The 18,784-nt window shown below is 44.0% G+C and overlaps 1 protein-coding gene across 5 annotated transcripts in view; it reads right to left on the bottom strand.

Annotated features, from left to right (window-relative positions):
* Positions 1 to 3,526: 3,526 nt before the first annotated feature.
* Positions 3,527 to 18,784, bottom strand: part of tspan4a (tetraspanin 4a) — a 119,379-nt gene continuing 104,121 nt past the window's right edge. For 4 of the 5 annotated variants that reach the window (XM_035628995.2, XM_035628996.2, XM_035628998.2 and 1 more), the window contains 4 exons: positions 14,479 to 14,580; positions 12,402 to 12,533; positions 6,848 to 6,931; positions 3,527 to 4,058 (listed from right to left, as the gene is read on the bottom strand). In XM_035628995.2, the coding sequence (XP_035484888.1) occupies positions 3,990 to 4,058; positions 6,848 to 6,931; positions 12,402 to 12,533; positions 14,479 to 14,580 (387 nt within the window). In that variant the 3' untranslated portion in view covers positions 3,527 to 3,989. The remainder of the gene's footprint in view (positions 4,059 to 6,847; positions 6,932 to 12,401; positions 12,534 to 14,478; positions 14,581 to 18,784) is intronic. The other variant, XM_035628994.2, reaches the window with a different exon arrangement.

An 18,784-nucleotide genomic window follows, 5' to 3' on the forward strand; every position in this document is an offset into this window, starting at 1 on the left:
GCGCTGCATGAAAACAGAGGTGTAAAAGGCCCAGAGTTTATTTCTGACCAAACCGCAAAAATCAATGTATGGGAAAAAGCTGGTGGTATTTGGTTTGGTGTCCGCGAGCTGAGGAAATAGCCCGCGTCTGTCTCGGCCCTTTGAGACCACAGCTCCATACAAGGGATTTATTGGGGACATCTGTTTAGCGAGAGAAATACAACTCGGACCCCGGGAAGTCGCGGGCGGTGATTTTTCTCCAACGTCCCGAGTCGCAGTGGAACCGGAACGCAGCACAACCCGACCTCACACGGAGGTCGGGTCCACCTCATGTTACTACATTAAACTCATTCAAAGTTGATGGAAAAAAACATTGGTTCTTTGTTGAAGGTGATTATACATATATGAACACACAGTTATGGACAATATATGAACCTTTTCTCAATACGTTCTTCTAAATATTACACACTGTAGCATTAAGTTTAAACAACTTTTTGAAATATGTTCCGGATAAAACTTGTTGGACAATGTTGTAGCAGGGCTGCACGGTGGCGTAGTGGTCAGCGCTGTCACCTCACAGCAAGAAGGTTCTGGGTTCAAACCAACCGGGGCCTCTGTGTGGAGTTTGCATGTTCTCCCTGTGCATGCGCGGGTTCTCTCCGGGTTCTCCGGCTTCGCCTCCGCGACCCTTAAGCGGATTAAGCGGTAGACGATGGATGGATGGACTGTTGTAGCAGGAATATACTGTATGAATAAAATAGATGCGTGCATGTGAGTGTAAATGTTTGTATGTATGTCTGAGCTGTTCTGCGGCGTAGCCCATACCATGCATGTCACCCAGTGCATGCTGGGATAAGATCCAATGGCCCGCTGCTCGAGACAGATGTGGGCTTGACGGAGCAGGATGACATGCAAGTGTACATGTGCAGTGCTGGGCTTTAAGTTGCAGCATCATGCACTCAACAGAAGAAGAGCACTCAGAAAGCACACAGCTCCGCCAAGGCCGAGCGCTTTTGCCTCTTTCTCACAGTGGTGACGAATCTTTAAAAAAACCTAAAAAAAAAAGCGTCGATACATTTTGAGCAATCCTGCCAACAAACAAACCAACGAGACAAAACACGTGAGCTCCTTGGCCGAGGAAATAAAAGGGCGGCACGGTCACACAGTAAAAATAACTATATGGAGTATGAAATGTACGCAATGCTTTCCTCTTATGAGTCACCATTCAACTCTAATCTAAAAATAAAATACGTACGCGGTGATTTTTGGGGGAAAAACCCAAAGGGAGGTTTCAGAAAATTTTAAAGATATATACCTCCTGCAAAATGTAAAGACTCCAACGAGGCGCTTACTCTTTGTTCTGCTCAGATGAGTCTTTGAGTGCTCAACGGGCGGAGAAAAAACCGTGTGTGACTTTGCAAAAAGGCCCCTTGCCACGGCGTGATTGTTCCCGTGGCTTTTTGTCGTCCGTCAGCAAGCTTCACTGACGATGATGCGTTCGGTCACCGGCGACGCTTTGGGAGCTTCTCCGCTGCGATTGGCTGCTGACGTCGATGATCCAATGTTTTTCCAGTTCAGTCGGAAGAGTCAGTTCGCACGTCGCAGCATCAGTGTGTGTGTGTGTGTGTGTGTGTTATTTTTGCTTTAGTTCCAGTTATTGACTTTAAAAAAAAAAAATATATATATATATATATATATATATATATATATATATATATAGTGGTGTCTAATCATTTTCCCCTTTCAACACATAAGTAGAACACAACCAACCAACCTTGGCGTCGATCCACAGACGTCGCGTCTCTTTCAGAGTAAAGTTTGATCAAGTGCTTTTAAAATGAGCTCCTCACACGCCGGTCGACAGGCTCCTCGGGTCCGCTCGGCCTCAAACTACTCCACATCTGGTACTTCAGAACTTCCACTGAGCGTCACGTCAGCCTTCACACTCCGTCTCGAATCAATAGCGTATTCTGACGGCGGACAGTCTCACACTTCCATGGCCTTGAGCATTTATATTTTTCGCATTCAAAAAACATATTTTCTCCTCTTTGATTGTGCGTTTGCCTATGTGGCGATTGTGTTTCCAGTGTGTGCTCGCCCGTGGGTGTTCTCATTGAGGAATGTCTTTCACGTCTTTCTTTTCACCCAGTGTTTTTCTGTTACTTATCTTTTGAAATGTTCTCACTTGGTCGAAAAGTGCTCTGAAAATACAATAGATGAACATCATTGTTGTCATGATTATGAATACATGTGGGGGAAACCGAAATAAATGAAAAGATCTTCGTCTGTTTTCCTCCAAATGGTCGATGTCTTGGGAAGAGTCGCTGTAAAACAAACCGACCAATGAACCGATGGCGCCTGTTAAAGCTTCATGTACAGATGTAGGCCCGTCACCATAACTACTTTTTGTTGCACGATATATTGTCCCCGAAATGATTGCGATAAACAATATTAATCGCCATTTTAACACCATCTGCTTCGATACTGAGCCACGTGAGCTCGCAGTGTCGACCTTTTGTCCATCTTGTCCATCTTGTCCACTGTGTCGCCGCTGAGAGAAATCGCATCCAAGGTTTAGATTTCGCGTTTAGGCCTCAGACAAAAATACAAAGAAATCCATATCGTTGTGACATTGTGTGACGACACCAGTAACTGATAAATCACACGACGAGGACAGAGGCAGCGAGACTTTGCTGAACTGCTGTAGACGTTCATTCGTACATGTCAAACGCGCATGTAGACTCAATGGCGGTTATCGACTTCATATCCATGTGTCGCACGATAGGTCGTCAACGTTATCATCGTGGCAGGCCTGCACTTATGTCATTTTCTTTGGCTAACTTGGGCGGGAGACATTTGAAACTCTTCCACAGATATACTTGGTCTGGAAGCGAAAGAAGAAACACAACCAACAGATGTAAAAAGAGCTCCATCACCTGCCGTGCTTGGACCACAATCTGCATCTGAACACGCCGTCTCTCTTATCTCTTGGAGCATTTTTTTTTTTTTTTTCTCTCCTGGGGAGCTACTTAATCGAAAAAATGTGTTACGGTCGCGCTTACAGCCTGGATTGTACCTGACGGCCCGAGGAATGAAAGAGAGAAAGAACTCGAGGAGACAAGAGGGGATCCTTCACAGCCGGCAGGTGACTCTTTGTCATTGGAGATGTGATTGGTGCCGGGAGGGGGAGTCGCCACCCCCCCCCGCCGCCGCCGCCGCCGTTCCTCTAATTTCTCGGACAGAATCTTCTTATTTCTCGGCCGGTGCGATCCTCGTGTCCCGAGTAAATCTTCCCAGTAAAAAAAAAGCAGCCACATGCTCCTCAGTGGGTGACGCCACGACGCGGTTCATTTCAGGGAATATATCTAACACGCCGGATTATCTAGGCGCTGCAAAACATCTTCGTTTCGCTCAGCATAGGGACTACATTTCTTTTTTTTTAAAAAATATTTCCTGTTTGTCATTCATGGCGTCAAGGCGCAATTACGGCGGGATCACACATGGAATTCAATGCCCCCGTTGAGGAATGACGAGATGACGTGTGCGGTTTAGTCGAGCCAGAAAAACATTTAATAAACACCACTGCGGGAGACATGCACTTGCCGCACTTCACACAGTTGCGCCTTCCCCATTCGAAGCTCTCGTTTTTCGAAGACACATACAAACCGTGAAATAATTTAAAAACAAAACACATATTAAAAAAGGGGTTACACTTAGTTTTTTATACATTTGTTCGTAATACAGCGTCGGAAAAAAATGCATCACAGAAATTAGCTTTTTCGACACAGAGCGAAACCATAAACGACCAACTCAGGTAATTACACCGACACTGTGCTTGTTGATAGTTAGAGGGGGGGGGGGACACTCGAGAGCGAATGTCAAGGAGAGGACAAGAGTTGGAAATAAGAGTCTGTTGAGGAGGAGGACGTGGACGAGGACGAGGGCAGGGGGCCGACCCCCGTCGGAGGAGAAACAATCCGAGTGTGCCGGAAGGGCAGAGAGGTCAATCGCTAGGCGTAGAAGGTTTCCACTTTCACTGCCTGACAGAACATCGTCATGGAGAAGACGAGGCCCAGGATCTGCACAAACACAGGGGACAGGTCAGGCGTGAATGTCCTCCGACGTGCCAAGTCACTGTGAAATGAGCAGGAGCTGCTGTTTGGACCCATTCTCTGAATCACAATGTGCACACAGATTGTGAAGATGAAACGATATTATGCTCATATTCGGGTTCATCATTTTAATTTGGGCTGTTACTTGAAAAGGTTTTACGTGCTCTAATGTTCAGTGAACACTGCTGCTGCTTTTCCGCGTCTGAACAGCGAATTGAATATCCGCTTCTATAGTGAGTGCACACATTCTTGTTCGCGTCCATATGTCTGCTTCAGGGAAAATTATTTAAAGGTGACATATATTGTGAAATATTCAGGTTCATAATTTTAATTTGGGTTATTACCTGAAAAGGTTTTACATGCTCTGATGTTCAGTAAACACATCAGTCTCCCGCAGCTCCTCTTTTCAGATCTCGCTTGGTTTTTAGCTCCTGTCTCTTTAAGGCCCCTCCCTCCCGGTAAAAAACAGGTCTGCTCTGATTGGCACAGCTGGCTCCACTCTGTTGTGATTGGTCGACCGCTTCCAGCGCACTCAGGAAGAGTCGGCGTCCGCTCTCGCTTTATCCGGCGCGCCAGACTAGCTGCTAGGCGTTGTCGAGGAATTTAGAGCAAGGACGAGTGTTTGGTTCGCCTGTGCGAGGTCATCTTATCTTCGCCGAGACAGCCGACGGTTCTCGGGGCGTCGTAGTCGCAGAATTTAGGTTAGGTCTTGCAAGACGCACTGGGGTAAATATAGAACGAACTCACACGGAGACAGACTGTCACTGTGGAGGTTGGCCGTTCTGTTTGTTAGAGGACGACGAGAGCTAAATACGGCCACAGTGACAGGGTTAGAGAGCACTGCACTGACCACCTGTTGAATCAGAAATCTCCTCAATGTTGAGCTACGTTTTAATACATACTACTGCTCAAGACATCCACGCCCATCACACGGATGTGCCTTATGCACTTCCGTAACATTTTGATATATCTCCTGTATTTGAATCCAAGGTGTTTTTCTTATTATTATCTACAGTAGGTCAGATATTAAAGGATTCATTTCATTATTACTTAAAATAAACTCACTAAATAAGCAAGAAACAAAAAGGTTCAAAGGCTCAAACACATAAAAATTGCCATAAAATGAAAGTGATGCAGGAAGAGAAGCCGGGAGTTACATATGCTCTCAGGGCAAAGTGTGTGTTAGTGTGAATTAATGAGTTAATTCACGTGACTGCATTAATAAGGCCGGAGGGCTCAGACTCTCTACAAACCGACTTCCTTTTGCCCTTTTTGTTTTTAATGACTTTTTTTCAACATGTACATTGTCATATATTTTTTACAAGTTCACTGAGCAATTCACGGCTGATGTTAACAGGATCTGTCACAGCTCTCGGCCCTTTTCCCGTCGGCCCAACGGTGTTACTCCCGTCAGGGCCACGGCTGGTTCTCGTGGGACATGTTTTGATGAAACAGTCTTCAAACGCCTCTCGTCAAATTTATTTTCCCACGACTGGGATGACATTTTAATTTTTGTTATTATTTCACACGAGGCGGTTTCTTCACCGTTGCTGTCGGAGGATATCGATTGATCGGAAATATACATGTAAATGCTTTTTCATTTCTGTCGCTGGCTTTTCTGTTAACTGGTATTTTCGGAAGAAACCTTCTTCTATTCCCCACATTTATAACATTTGTTAGAAAATATTTGTACTCATGCATATGAATATTCTTACATGGGTGAATTATTTAGCTATCTCTATTTCCTGTGTTTGATGGTATTGCAACATCCAATCAAATCAAGTTCCTGGTTCTCACTAAATTTACTACTAACACAACTTACCTGAGTAGTTTCCTGTCCCTGCGATTCCTGCCTAGAAAACCCCTTTATATATATATATATATATATATATATATATATATATATATATATGCCCTCCTACTTTTTCTCTCCCAGATTGTGTTGTTACCTTCACTTGACCTTTGCTTTCCTTCCTCTTTCCTATTTCGATCACAGTTTTTTGGACCCACTTTCTTGTGTGTGATCATTTGGAGTGTGCGTGAGGACAGGACTTTTAATCCTAAACCCTGGTCTCCTGAGTCCTTTCTGCGTCTTCGACTGGTTACCTTGCCATTGTCACAGGTGTACTTTTATGTAAAAAAAACCTTTTCCATTTTTAAAAAACTCAAATACAAAAAAAAAAATAGCTCAAACATTTACTCAGAAATCTGTGCTTGAGAGAATCTCCTCCCGTAGAACTGTGTCATTCTTTGTCTTTGTATAACGCTGTGAATCAGCTGGCAAACATCAGATATTCGAGGGACGTCTGGCAGCGATCGTTTCCTGGTTTCCATTGTGCTGCATTGAGGGGTTTCAAAAAAGGGGCAAAGAGAATCTTAACCAGAGACTAAAAATGAGCCCGCGGCATCGCAGGTGCCTCGTGTGATCGATGTTTTCCAAGGACGGCATTTTCCCCCCTCTCCAGATTGTGCGAGCACATCGCGCGCAACCCGGCCGGGTAGGAAATAAAAGAATTTTATGGACAGTCGGACCGCTTTCGCCGGTCCTCGGAGGTACCGCGGGTGTTTTTTTATGTGGGGCCCCCGCTGTCCACTGGAGTCCTGCACTCGCAGCTTAATGCAAAGAACACTGCGAGCACCGGGTTTATCTATCACAAAGTAAGTGCCCCCTCCTTCGAGGCCGCAGATATCGAGAGCGGAGCTAATGACCGCTGGAAGAACAAGAATAATTCATCCAATTTAAGAGCTGTAATTACCTGAGTGAGTGCGGTGCATAGAGCGAAGATCCAAAGAGCCACCAGGTTCTCATTAAGCCAGTCCTTTACCCGCTCGTAGCACGGCTGTGGAGACACGCGCACACACACACACACACATGCACACACACACACACACGCACACACACATTAGCCAACCAAGCCAACTCACCAGTGAGTGCAGTGCTATGGACGATACGACGATGTACCAGTGAGGCTTCTTTGCCTGTATGAACAAAAAAAAATAGTTTTGGCAACATCCTCATTTCCCCCGTCCCTCTTCCTCCAGTAGTCCCTGGGTAAAACTTTGCAAAATTCGAAAAAAGTCCTCGCTGTCAACGTCTCCCTTAGGTTGTGTAAACAGAGGTAATACGAGTACGGGACCAGCGCATGCACCAGAGGCGTCTTTTAGACATGAGAATAAACTGAATTTTTCATGGCCGACATTGTTCGAACGCACTCCGAAGGCAACGCAATGAGAAAGAATTCTCCACCCCACTTTCTGCCCCCCCCCCCCCCCCCCCCCCCATCCCGCCTTCTTTGTCAGTAACACAAATCTTTATCACCTACAGAGTTGAGTATTTTTACAATATCTTGTGCAACTCTGGGAAAACGTCTGTGCCCTCCGGGCAGAAAGAGGCGGGGGATAATTATTATTAGGAGAGGGTGGAAGGCAAAGGGTCAAAGATGTGCGCAAGTAACGAAAAGGAGATTCATCATGGAAGCAAAGAACTGGCTTTCAAAGAACAATGTGTGTGTGTGAAACTGACATCAAAAGTGAGCATTATGAGGAGCATTTGCTGCTTTCCCCTCCGATATTAAAAAAAAAATACGTGCGCTAAATTTATTATATTGGTTCCATTGGAAAAAAGTCCCTCTGACATATTGTAGTAAAGGGAAAGATGCTATCTTAACAGGCTACACCGCGCTGTCATTCATTATTCATTCCTGCAGACATGTCTTCCTTCCAGATTGTAATATATATATCTATATTTATGTAAATATAGATATGTATATTAAATCGCCTCACGTAAAATCTGTGTCAGAGCCAGGGAGACCAAATACACTCAGCTCTGCATTTCACTGCTGCGTGAAACATCAAGACACCCAAATCATTTATTTTCCGTAGCCCAAGGAGAAATAATTCCAAGGCCGGATCAATATGGAAAGTCATGCCAAATTTAGGACAGCTCCTGTGTTATTTATTAAACAGAAACGCAACCCTCCTGGACCACCAGAGCTGCATCTGAAAAAAATATAGGAATTCATATTTTTTTTGCTTCTCTCGGTTGACATCAGCCCGCAGACTCTCCCATAAAACCGAGGGAGGAAATAAGAAACAACAACAACTGCTGCGACCAGTTCCAGCAAAGGCAGAGTGCTAAATAAAAAACGAAGCAGGGTCTGCGTAACCAAATCATCTAAGCCGGATGACTTTGCACACTTTGTGTATATTTGTTGGATGTGAACCCTGGCTGCAAGTCAAATTTCACCATATGGGACACTGAGGTCAACCTTGACCTTGACCTTGACCTTGACCAGGGTCATGGTTAACAGGAATCCAAGGCATTGAATTTACATAGTAAACATTGTTTTTTTTTAAAGACTTGAAATGTAAATGCCGTCACTTTCATAGTCATAATGGTCTCATTGATCCATCCACATCCTTCGCAGTTGTTATCGAAGTTCAGAAGAAAAACGAGTCATATTTACAGAAGCACACGCTGTTTTCGCACCTTCGCAGGTTCTCAAAGTGCAGAGTGCAGTCGTGCGTTCGCATCATCGAGCCCGTTTGACCAGCCGACCTTTTGTGCTCGTGTCTGTTCGCTGTCAGCGACCCACTGAAGGCATCTTCTATTCTTTAAAAAAGTTCCTCAAAAGTTCCCGAGTTCATGAAACACTCGGCTGTCAGTGACAATGGCCGCGATGATCTGAGGCGCAGGCCAGTAAGGAGCAGCTTCATTCAATCTCTGTGTCTGAATAAAGAAACACTCGTATCCGTGTTGGCAGCCCTCTCCTCTCTGGAGCACAATGGAGAAATCTCTGCAGTTTGATTTATAGTCTGATGCGAAAAAAGTATAGAATACATATTTTAAAATCGCGAGCAGTGTCGGAAGAGAGAGCCCTTATGCTTGAGCTGGAGTCACTGAGTCCTTGCTCTGCAGGGCAGCAGAAATAAAACAAAAATACAAGATTAATTTGCCAAATACAAGGCGGAAGGGCAGAAGGAATTCAGAGGTCTGCATGACGGCTCACAAGCCGAAGGAGAAAAAAACGTGCATAATTCGGCAAAATCCTTTAATTGATTTCGTGGTCGTTTTCGTGGGGAAAAATAAGCAGCTGCGATTTGACTGCAGTTTGGCCTTTGGTCGATGAAGGGGAAGTCTGCCGCCCCCGGCTACCGCCGTGAAACGAATGGCATCGTGTTTAGGGTCTGCCCTTTGCAAATGGAAGGATTTACTTCATTTACTACACCGATGAACGGGATTTAGATTTAAGAGTCCCTCACTCACAATATTTTCTCAAATCTGTAAAACAGAATAAGTAGCAGTCGTTCAGTATCTACTGCGGAGCGGTTGATCACATCACCTGATCCTCATCGGCAGAAGGAGATTTGTCCACTCGTCACGAAATTGTAGATGTTTCAATTTTGCATTTTGCTTTCTTTGCTTTACAGGAAATTTGAACCTCTATTTGAACTGTATCTACTGATGAAGATCACGCGATACGAAAGCTATCAATCAGCTACTAAACGGACCGTGTGGTTTCCCAGCTGCTGCTTCCGATTTCAAGATGACAAAAAACGACTGAAACTGAAATGACACGAACCGCAAACTGCATGATGTTGTATGTGTTGCAGCCATTTTAAATATTGTGTTAAACACAAACTTATAATCATCCATCGATGTTTTTTTGAAAGAGATTTAAGACACGTATTGTGGAGCTTTATGAAACATCACTTTCTCTACAGGCGACATCTGGCACATTTGATATGATTCCTGAAAACAGGTCTTTGTACCTTGTTGTTGCAACATCTTCATAACATCAGAGGTTGCAGGGAAATCGTCATAATGTTTGATCATCTTCACTCGTGGTGCACAGGGAACGCTTCATACGCTGGATGACATATTTAAACTCATTGTGATAAGTGGCCAAAAAACTGTTAAACTTAAAAACAACATTTTATCACTTCCGCCATCACACTTCATTTTATTAATCTTGCCTCCAAGAAACGTTGCAGTAATGAGCGTTTGCAGTCTGCAGAGCTGAACAACAGCTGTTGTGTAGGTCTGATGAGTTCCAGGGGAATTTTAAATATTCAACGGGCAAAAGTGGATTTAATAACGACCCAGGTTGCAATATAAATATATTCATATCCTGGTGAATGCGCCCTAAAACATCACACACGAGTTTAGTGGAAAGAACTTTTCCTGATGTGAATACTCAAACATAATTAATTTCAAGTTAATTCATTTATTTAATACAATTTATTATTCAGAACTTCAGAATTTAAAACATAGTTTATTCTAATTTGAGGAATTAAATGACAAGTTCATTGAATGTCCTCCTGAAAGTGCATTAAATGAAGTAAAATTCCTGCAGAGTTCCCTATTTGTTGTTGAAGAACCCATTAATGATCAAAACTTGCTATGCAACACATCATAATACGCTATTATCTGAATAATTTCAATGTCTTTCCATTTGCAATGCTTTTTAATGTATATATCCTCTTTTCATCCTATATATCATTACTTATATTAATGTTTCCTTATGTTTATATTGCATGTTTACATATTCATTACTTGTTCACTGCTTCTTATTTTTTACTACCTCCTTTGCTGTAGTAACACAGCTTATCGAGTCCCCTCCCTACATGTTAACCTAAAACTCACACAGACACTGGGAGCAGCCTTGCATCTCTAACAACACCGCAGCATCCTCATGGCACCAGGAATTCCACAAAAAAAAAGCGGAGAGGACCTGAAATCGAACCCTGGGGGATCCCACAGGACACAGTCCTGATTGAGGGTGAGAATTACTTTCTAAAACAGCCGGAGAAGTTATGGATAAATCTGACACACCTACCCGCCGGCGCTAAAGGCGCCTCTGACAGAAAGACTGAGTCAGTGACATCAACTGTATTTCTCAGGGTAAGAAAGGTGTTGACTACTGTGTCAAATTGAAAAGCAAGAGGAAGACACCACGTGATGCATCCTCTGCCAAGAGGATTTCATTAGTCAGGTTCCGCCGATTCTGTCAGATGGAGCGAAGCCTCCGAAAACCAGACTGGCATTTTCAAAGACAACGTTTTCTGAAGCTGGAAAGACGACTGCTTTTCTCTAGGAGACTGGGAAGAAAGGGAGTTTCATTGAAGATTAATCTGTGTGTGATTTCCTTTGGGTTTTTTTTATTAGGGTCGGGGCAGGACTATTGTTCCTGGAAGAACAAAAAAGAAAAAAGAGGTCATTTGCCAGATTTATAGCTCTAGTTTAACTTGATGAAGTCTGTTTCGTTGTCTGTCGCGTGTGTTACAATTAAAAAAATGACAAACGAACAAAAGACGGGCTGCAGCGTGCTCTGTGTTTCCCCCCGTTTGACTGACGCAACCCTCTGCACGACCTTCTCAGCTCTTTCACCGGCACTAACATTCATGTTTACGCTCACAGACACGCAACCCCCCTTTTCCCACCTGACGCTCATGAATTTAAACTCAATCACTAACGCCCCCCCTTTTTTTTTTAAATTTGTCTGGTTTGCCTGCAAAAAAGAAACATAACTTGTTGGTTTTAACCCGTCCAGGATCGTGTGGTTGGGTTGTGTCAAGACACATCTAAAAACTTGATGTTGTAATTTGGCAAAAATGATTCAAAAGAAGAAAAAAAAACCCCAGCAACTCTCGGTGACTGTGCCACTGCAACAAATTAAAAGAACACTCAATATACATTAGAAGAACATCAGGGACACCAGCAGTCAAATCCTCCTGGACAAAGGTGATTCATTAAATATTATTAATTATGAATACAAATTTCTCACTGTATTGTTTGTCAAGGTCCAGGGCCGCACTGTGAAGCTCCGCAAGCGATAGCAAAAAATAATGAAGCCAAAGCCATTTGGCCTCACAGAATGATTTTTGTTGAATTTGAATATGTGTTTTCTTTTAATAACTGGGGTGGCTTGATCTTTGATCCTTCTTGGTTTGGAAATGATGGTTATTCAAAAAGTGTTGGGATGAAGTGAAGAGTTGCCTTTCGACATTCAAACAGTTTTCATTCAAATTAAACACAATAAGCATCGTTTTAGCTTTTTTGTTTTCCCCTATTTTGAATCCATACCTGAAATGGTACTCGTGGATCTTCACTGATGTGGAGAATCAACTTACAACTGCAAAATATGTATAAGATGACATGCACCAATGTCAATAGTGTATTTGTGCCCTAATCTTCCAAAAGACCTAACTGCCTATATGTAATTTACAATTTTTCTGGGGGGGTATATTTAAAACTCAATTTGATTTTCTGTCCTGGAGGATGTTTTATTGTTTTGTGCCAGCACTTACCGCCGTCCACCACGTTCCTGGGTTGTCCAGGCCACAGTTGTCGCTGTACTCCAGGCAACAGGAGTCCGGCACACGGGTGGCATTGTAAACTTCGAACCAGTCAGTGTGGTTGGTGACGCCGCAGCAACGAAACTGCACCAAAGAAGAGGAAAAAAAAAACCCCAACCCTTTTTATTATTATCGCACTGCATGGAATCCATTTACTGGGCAGAATAATCCACATGTGCCGAATGTAGAAAACATTTCGTCTTGCTGTTGCTGTTGAACTCGCGGACCCTTTTGTACAATTCTCATCTCATCTGTCTCACGGCCCTAAAATCATTTTCTTACTCGCCTGCTTCTTTTTATCTACATCTCCCCCCCCCCCCCTCTGTGATTGGTATAGATTTTTTTGGTATAAGGGATCATGGGTCTCCCCACAGTTCAATTCATCAGTGTACTTCATGAAAAGATAAAGTGGCCCCGAGGTTTTGTTCATTCAGTGGACTTCAATTCCACACGGGGAACAATGCAGCCACCGCCGCCGTGCGCTGAATCACGAATTGGTTCATCTCAAACTGGCTCCCCCGCTTAAACAATGGATCAAATTTGTCATTTGTCACACAAACCGCAGCGGAATTCGAAATGACCCCGAAAGCATCCGACACAACGTATAGTTTCAAAGTCCGGGAACAGACGAACGGCTAAAGACCGCATGAATATTCAAGCGTTGTCACCGACCGGCGCGGCGCGCGACCCGCGCTGATTTATCGAAGGAGCATTTGGCGCCTTTCTGATGTTTTTACTACCACTTCTGGCGTACGTAGATCCTCTTCCATTCCATAAGTGGCCACTTATATAATTCACGCTGAACTCTGCTCCAGGGACATCTGCTGTATATACTATCTATCCAGTGACTCAGCGTGTCAGGGCGGCGACAGAATGAGAGCTGCCTTTCAGCGCTCTTCATTTCAGCCAGACTCCGGCTTCATGGAGCGCCCGTACATCCGCGCGGCGGAGCCGATCTGACAGGGAGAGAGGTGCACATTCACACTCGCACGCGGGATAATTTACACTGGCGGCTCAGTCAGCCAGACGCAACTCAAAGAAACAACTCTGCACATTATCACACACACACACACACACGCACTCATGCCGACGTGCACACATTTGCATATATTATTCGCACAGCAATACATTCCTTTACATTCATCATTTCATGCCTTTTTTTTCAGTCATGCACACAAGACGGCAGACACCCCGATGCACATACGTGCACACGAGCGATAGCCAGGCGTTCAGCGTTTTATCGCACATTAGCTAATGGAACAGAACTACAAGCAGCAAGGGCGGATCTGTGACGTGACGAGGCTCCAAAGAGCCCCGGAGTCTCTCATCCGCTATCATCCGACGACTCCCGGAGGCATCCGCCCAGCCGCAGCATCCGTCCCCCTCAATTCCAAATCTCTGCTTCTCACATTGTGCTTTCCCTTTGCATTGGGGTTAAAATACACATACATTTGAATAACACTTTGGGAAAAGGAGCATCAAAGGAGGGAGCTGGGAACAACGATTACCTCAGAGGGTCTGTGATGTCTGCGTGAATCTCTCTGACAGCATATTTTTTTAACCACAGTGTTTAAACCGAAACAACTTCAAGTGCTCGTGACTGTCGGTGGAGACGTTTTCTTTTGGACTGCCAGTCGTTGCCTTGGTTTTTTATCAGCCTGCCTATAAATGTCCTGATTCCATTAACTACAAAAAAGGATCTCCAGTGTTTTATTACATTTTTTTACACAAACTGGACAAATGTGTAAAACTAAACGTCCCTTCAACAGTTGGCCACTCCCTTTTAATTTGATGTGAAATGGCGGCGGCACAAATGGTGAAACCTTGCCAATAGCAAAAGTAAGCACTGTCACGATGAATAATGCAGTCAACACGTCATGTACCTCAGCTGGTGACAAGGTATCTTGCACGACCCCGACTTGCTAAACGGCACTAAAGTTAATATTGAATGGACTGAGATGTTTTTTAAAGCATCACCCCAGCCAAGTGTGACTCAGAGAAGTCATCCCCCCCCATCCCACATCCTTACATCAGTTTGTACTATCATCCAGGCGTTGGTCAGGCCCACGTTGCCCTCTGTGCCGAAGAGCTGGAGGCCCTTCTTCAGATCCCTCTGGGCGTAGTGATCAATCTGAGGAAAACAGGACGGGATAAGGTATTTCATTGGGCGGGGGGTGTCACTGAGCAGCTCTTCCATTTTCATTGTGTCACAGCAAATGTCATTGAACTGAAGTAGACGCACATTATCACATTCCTCCCTCAGAAAAATTGCAGTACAAACTGCTGGAAGTGAACCAACCGATACGCGCGGTTATTTGGTGAATTGAATGAATGTTTTCTTTGACCTCTTTGGACAGATTGTAGCACGAAAGTTTAGAAATCACACATTGGGCAGTTATGGACATGCTTAAAATACAGCACAACTTTTGTCTTCCATCAGAGCAGGAATTCTGACTTCATCTCACCAGTCAACACAATAAGCACAATAGCAAAAACAGATGTAACTCATTAAATATCATAACACACCCTGCAGATCCTCAGATCCTCAGACACACTGCAGAATATGTGCAGGAGCTCATATAACTTAATGAAATCTTCCGGCATGGGAATATTTTAAGTGCTGTTTGTTCATTATATTGATTGAGCATTGAATGAACCCTTACTGTATATCATTTTTATCAACTATCTTTTCGTGATCGTGATCACATGACAAACCACTAGAGCACGGCAGAGAAAAAAACACACGCAAGGTTTTATAGGCGAGAAGATTGTAATGCCTGACTGCAGTAAATGGACCGAGAGACGGACGTCTGTACTGATGCTTCTGTTTCTAACGTAGCGTTGAAGTGTAATTTTTGTACTTTTCTGGCGGCATCTGGTGGTAAAGTTGCAAACTGCAACCAACTGAGCGACCGACGGGGGACACTTTATGGTGGCGCACCGCTGATTCCATTTCCCGGTTTCCGGCGGCGCTGAGTAACAACCGTTGTGTGCAACAACCGTAATCAACACGACGTAGCAAACAAGGGCGACTCACGCGGAGGTCGGGTCCACCTCATGTAGCTATATTTAACTGGTTCAGAGTGGACGAAAAAACATTGGTTCTTTGTTGCGGGTGATTATGCATATATGAACACATAGATATGGACAATATATTCAATTTCTGTGAATAATTTCTTCTAAATATTACACACTGTGGCTTTGAGGCTAACAAACAGAGGTCAACAGTGGGAACAATCCACGTTGCTGAACTTGAAGTGACAGAATTTGCTTTTGGTTACGGAGCCGCAGCCCTGCAAACGGAACACAGGGCAGATTGGTGGGAGTGTAGTTTGGAAGCCCTGGTTCAGCAGCGTGAACCTAAACAAACAAGATAAAAAAAGCATTTAACAAAATCTGTCCCCCCCCCCCCCCCCCCTCCGAAGCTAACGGACAGTCACAAAGATAAACACGCTTAAACACACTGGACCATTTGCGGTTAATGAATCGAAAACACGAGAATGTAATCGGAGAGCATGGACGCCATATACAAACAGCTAATACACACACACACACACACACACACACACACACACACACACACACACACACACACACACACAGGGATGTCATCATCCTTGTTTACACATTTAGGTGCTCAATCTCATCAGACATCAGTAGCAATCGTGTCTTTGTGACTCCAGAGGACGTAACATTTACATAGATTAATTTACTTACCTTAATCCCAGCTAGAGCTGCAACAGTTAATCGATTAATCGATTAGTAATCCGTTACTAAATTAATCTGCAACTATTTTTGATAATCGATTAATTGGCTCAAGTAGTTTTTTTATGAAAAAGAAGTCTAAGTTGTGTGATTTCAGCTTCTTAAATGTGAATATTTTATATTTTATATAATCTGCATCTACATTATATGATCTGCATCAATCAAGACCGTCCCCACAATGTCAATGTGTAAACAGATCTAGGTCCTCACAACATCAACGATACCAGGACACCACACACACACACGCACGCACACACACACACACACACACACACACACACACACACACACACACACAGCCTTGTTTACACTTGTAGGTGGTCAATCTCATCCGACATCAATCTCATTGATCCCCGTTGACCTTCCTCTCGCCACACTGCAGCTCTTTAGCCCGTGAGCTGCTGCAGGCACCGCACCACACACACACACACACACACACACACACACACACACACACACACACACACCGTGTTAAATCTCCACACACTCAAACAATGAATGTGGCCTTTATTTATACCAAACAACATAAATATTGCAAATGCGTTACTCCACAAATTAAGTGAGCTTTTTCCTTTTGTATCATTAAATATATTAGAGGAACGAACGGGGCAAATTGTTACCCACAAATTTTTGCGCAGTGTAATCGGACATTTCCGTGAGACGAAAGTCATTTTAACTGGGCAGTAAAACGGGCGATTAATCAAGTTCTCCACTTCGCCAAAGGTCTTAACACATGCCCTTCACACACCTGAGTGGATTAACACACCGCTCGCCGGGCTGTTGGTCTTTGCGGCGCATATTTAAATCTGGAGACATTGCGGATACCCTGGAAACAACGGCTGCGCCAGCGAAGGTGAGGAAGAAGTCCGCGAGCGAACAACCACCGATGTAAACAGTGCAGGATTTCAAATACTTCATAAAAAACTTTCCTGTGCATTACAATTTTATGAGGAGGGAAGTGCATTTAGCACTTAGCTTGGTCTCTTGGGTCTCACTGCTACACGCAACACATTTTGGTATAAAACACTGAATATATGTATAACTTTATTTTATACTAACTCCACAGGGTACATATACGAATTTGTCATTTCACATCTATTGCACGCAGCTTTAACAGCTGTTATTCTATACTGTAGATGTAATTTCTCGCCAAAGTTAGGGAAGCAGATTTCATTCGATATTTGTTTAACAATGTTAAATATCAGATTCATGGCGAGGCACACTCCTCCCTCAACGTCATGTAAGTTAATGGTGAGCAGACTGTATATGAAGCAAAGTGTTTTTCTCAAATATTTAACTAATGTCAATAACACGCCCTCAGGCTTAAATAGTTGCGCGAAGCAGTTTTGCCATCCCAACATCTGGAGGGCAAAGAGTGCCACAAGCCCCGGGGCGGCGTGAAGTACGTGTTGAGTTTGTGAGGTCTATTCACTGGAATAACATCCCACACGAGTGCTATTCTCTATAGGATTGATATCGCTATGCCATGTGCAGTGAAACCAGAAGGGGCTCGTAATGCAGACAACGAATGAATCAGCGGAAAATAAAGTGACCCACAAAATGAGAAGGTTATATTGAATACATCGAGAAAAAAAAGAGGCTGAATTTACATGGTGGTTGAGACAGAAACACATGCAGACATGATGCCTATCCATCTGCACCTTGTTTCACCTGACACGGTCTGTTTTTATCCTGATTATTAAAAAAAAACAACCCACGAGCAAACCACTGTGGCGGTTTCATATTTTCACCCGGAGCAGCGACGCGGTGAAGATCTGCTCAGCAAAACAGCCAGGATCAATTTGCTGTGGGTGTGACGACTGCATATCAACATGATACGATTACATCCTTGCGACGTTTTTGTTCCCGCCCCCACGAAAAGAATTGCAATCTTCACATAAAAAGAACAGAACAGGGGAGCGTTCTGACGTGTCCAGATGGACACGGGAGTTCTCCCAGTTGTTGTTTTTCCGGGCCTGTACACGATGCCTAACTTCTGGAGCCTCGTCGAAGGGGAAAAACTTAAGATATTGACTCCATATCTTTTGGTCATTTTCCGTTTTAAACGTGCACAGTTGTTGCACTTCGTCGTTCTGTTCTGTTTTTTGCAGTCATGTGCCTTTGCGTGCCATGCCACCACCGACCGCCTGGCAACTCGGGCGCCGTTAATGAATGTAGCATGTGTTCATTCATTCATTCATTCATTCATTGCGAAAAAAAGGATATGAATGCTGCCTCTGAACACAGTCCAACGGCGGTGATTGTGTTGCCACCACACCATAAGTGGGGACACAATTTCTAGGAGACAAGGTTGCAAGAAAATGCCGCCAGAAAGGGAAAGTTCGCCATCGCTCCACAAGCTGCTGTGACGTGTGTGACATGACTCGGCGTGAAATTCCTTGCGACAAAAAAGAATTGCTTTCTGAATAGATTGGTGCCGTGAGCCACCGCATCGCATGGCAGCTCCGGCACAAGGCTACATGTGCCGTGTCTCCGAACTGATCCGGCAAAGAGAGGGGCCTTGTGTCCCATTTGGATGGACGGGATAAAGCCCCGAGTCTTCTGAGGCT

Source organism: Scophthalmus maximus, chromosome 4, assembly GCF_022379125.1.
Source record: "Scophthalmus maximus strain ysfricsl-2021 chromosome 4, ASM2237912v1, whole genome shotgun sequence".
NCBI lineage: Eukaryota > Metazoa > Chordata > Actinopteri > Pleuronectiformes > Scophthalmidae > Scophthalmus > Scophthalmus maximus.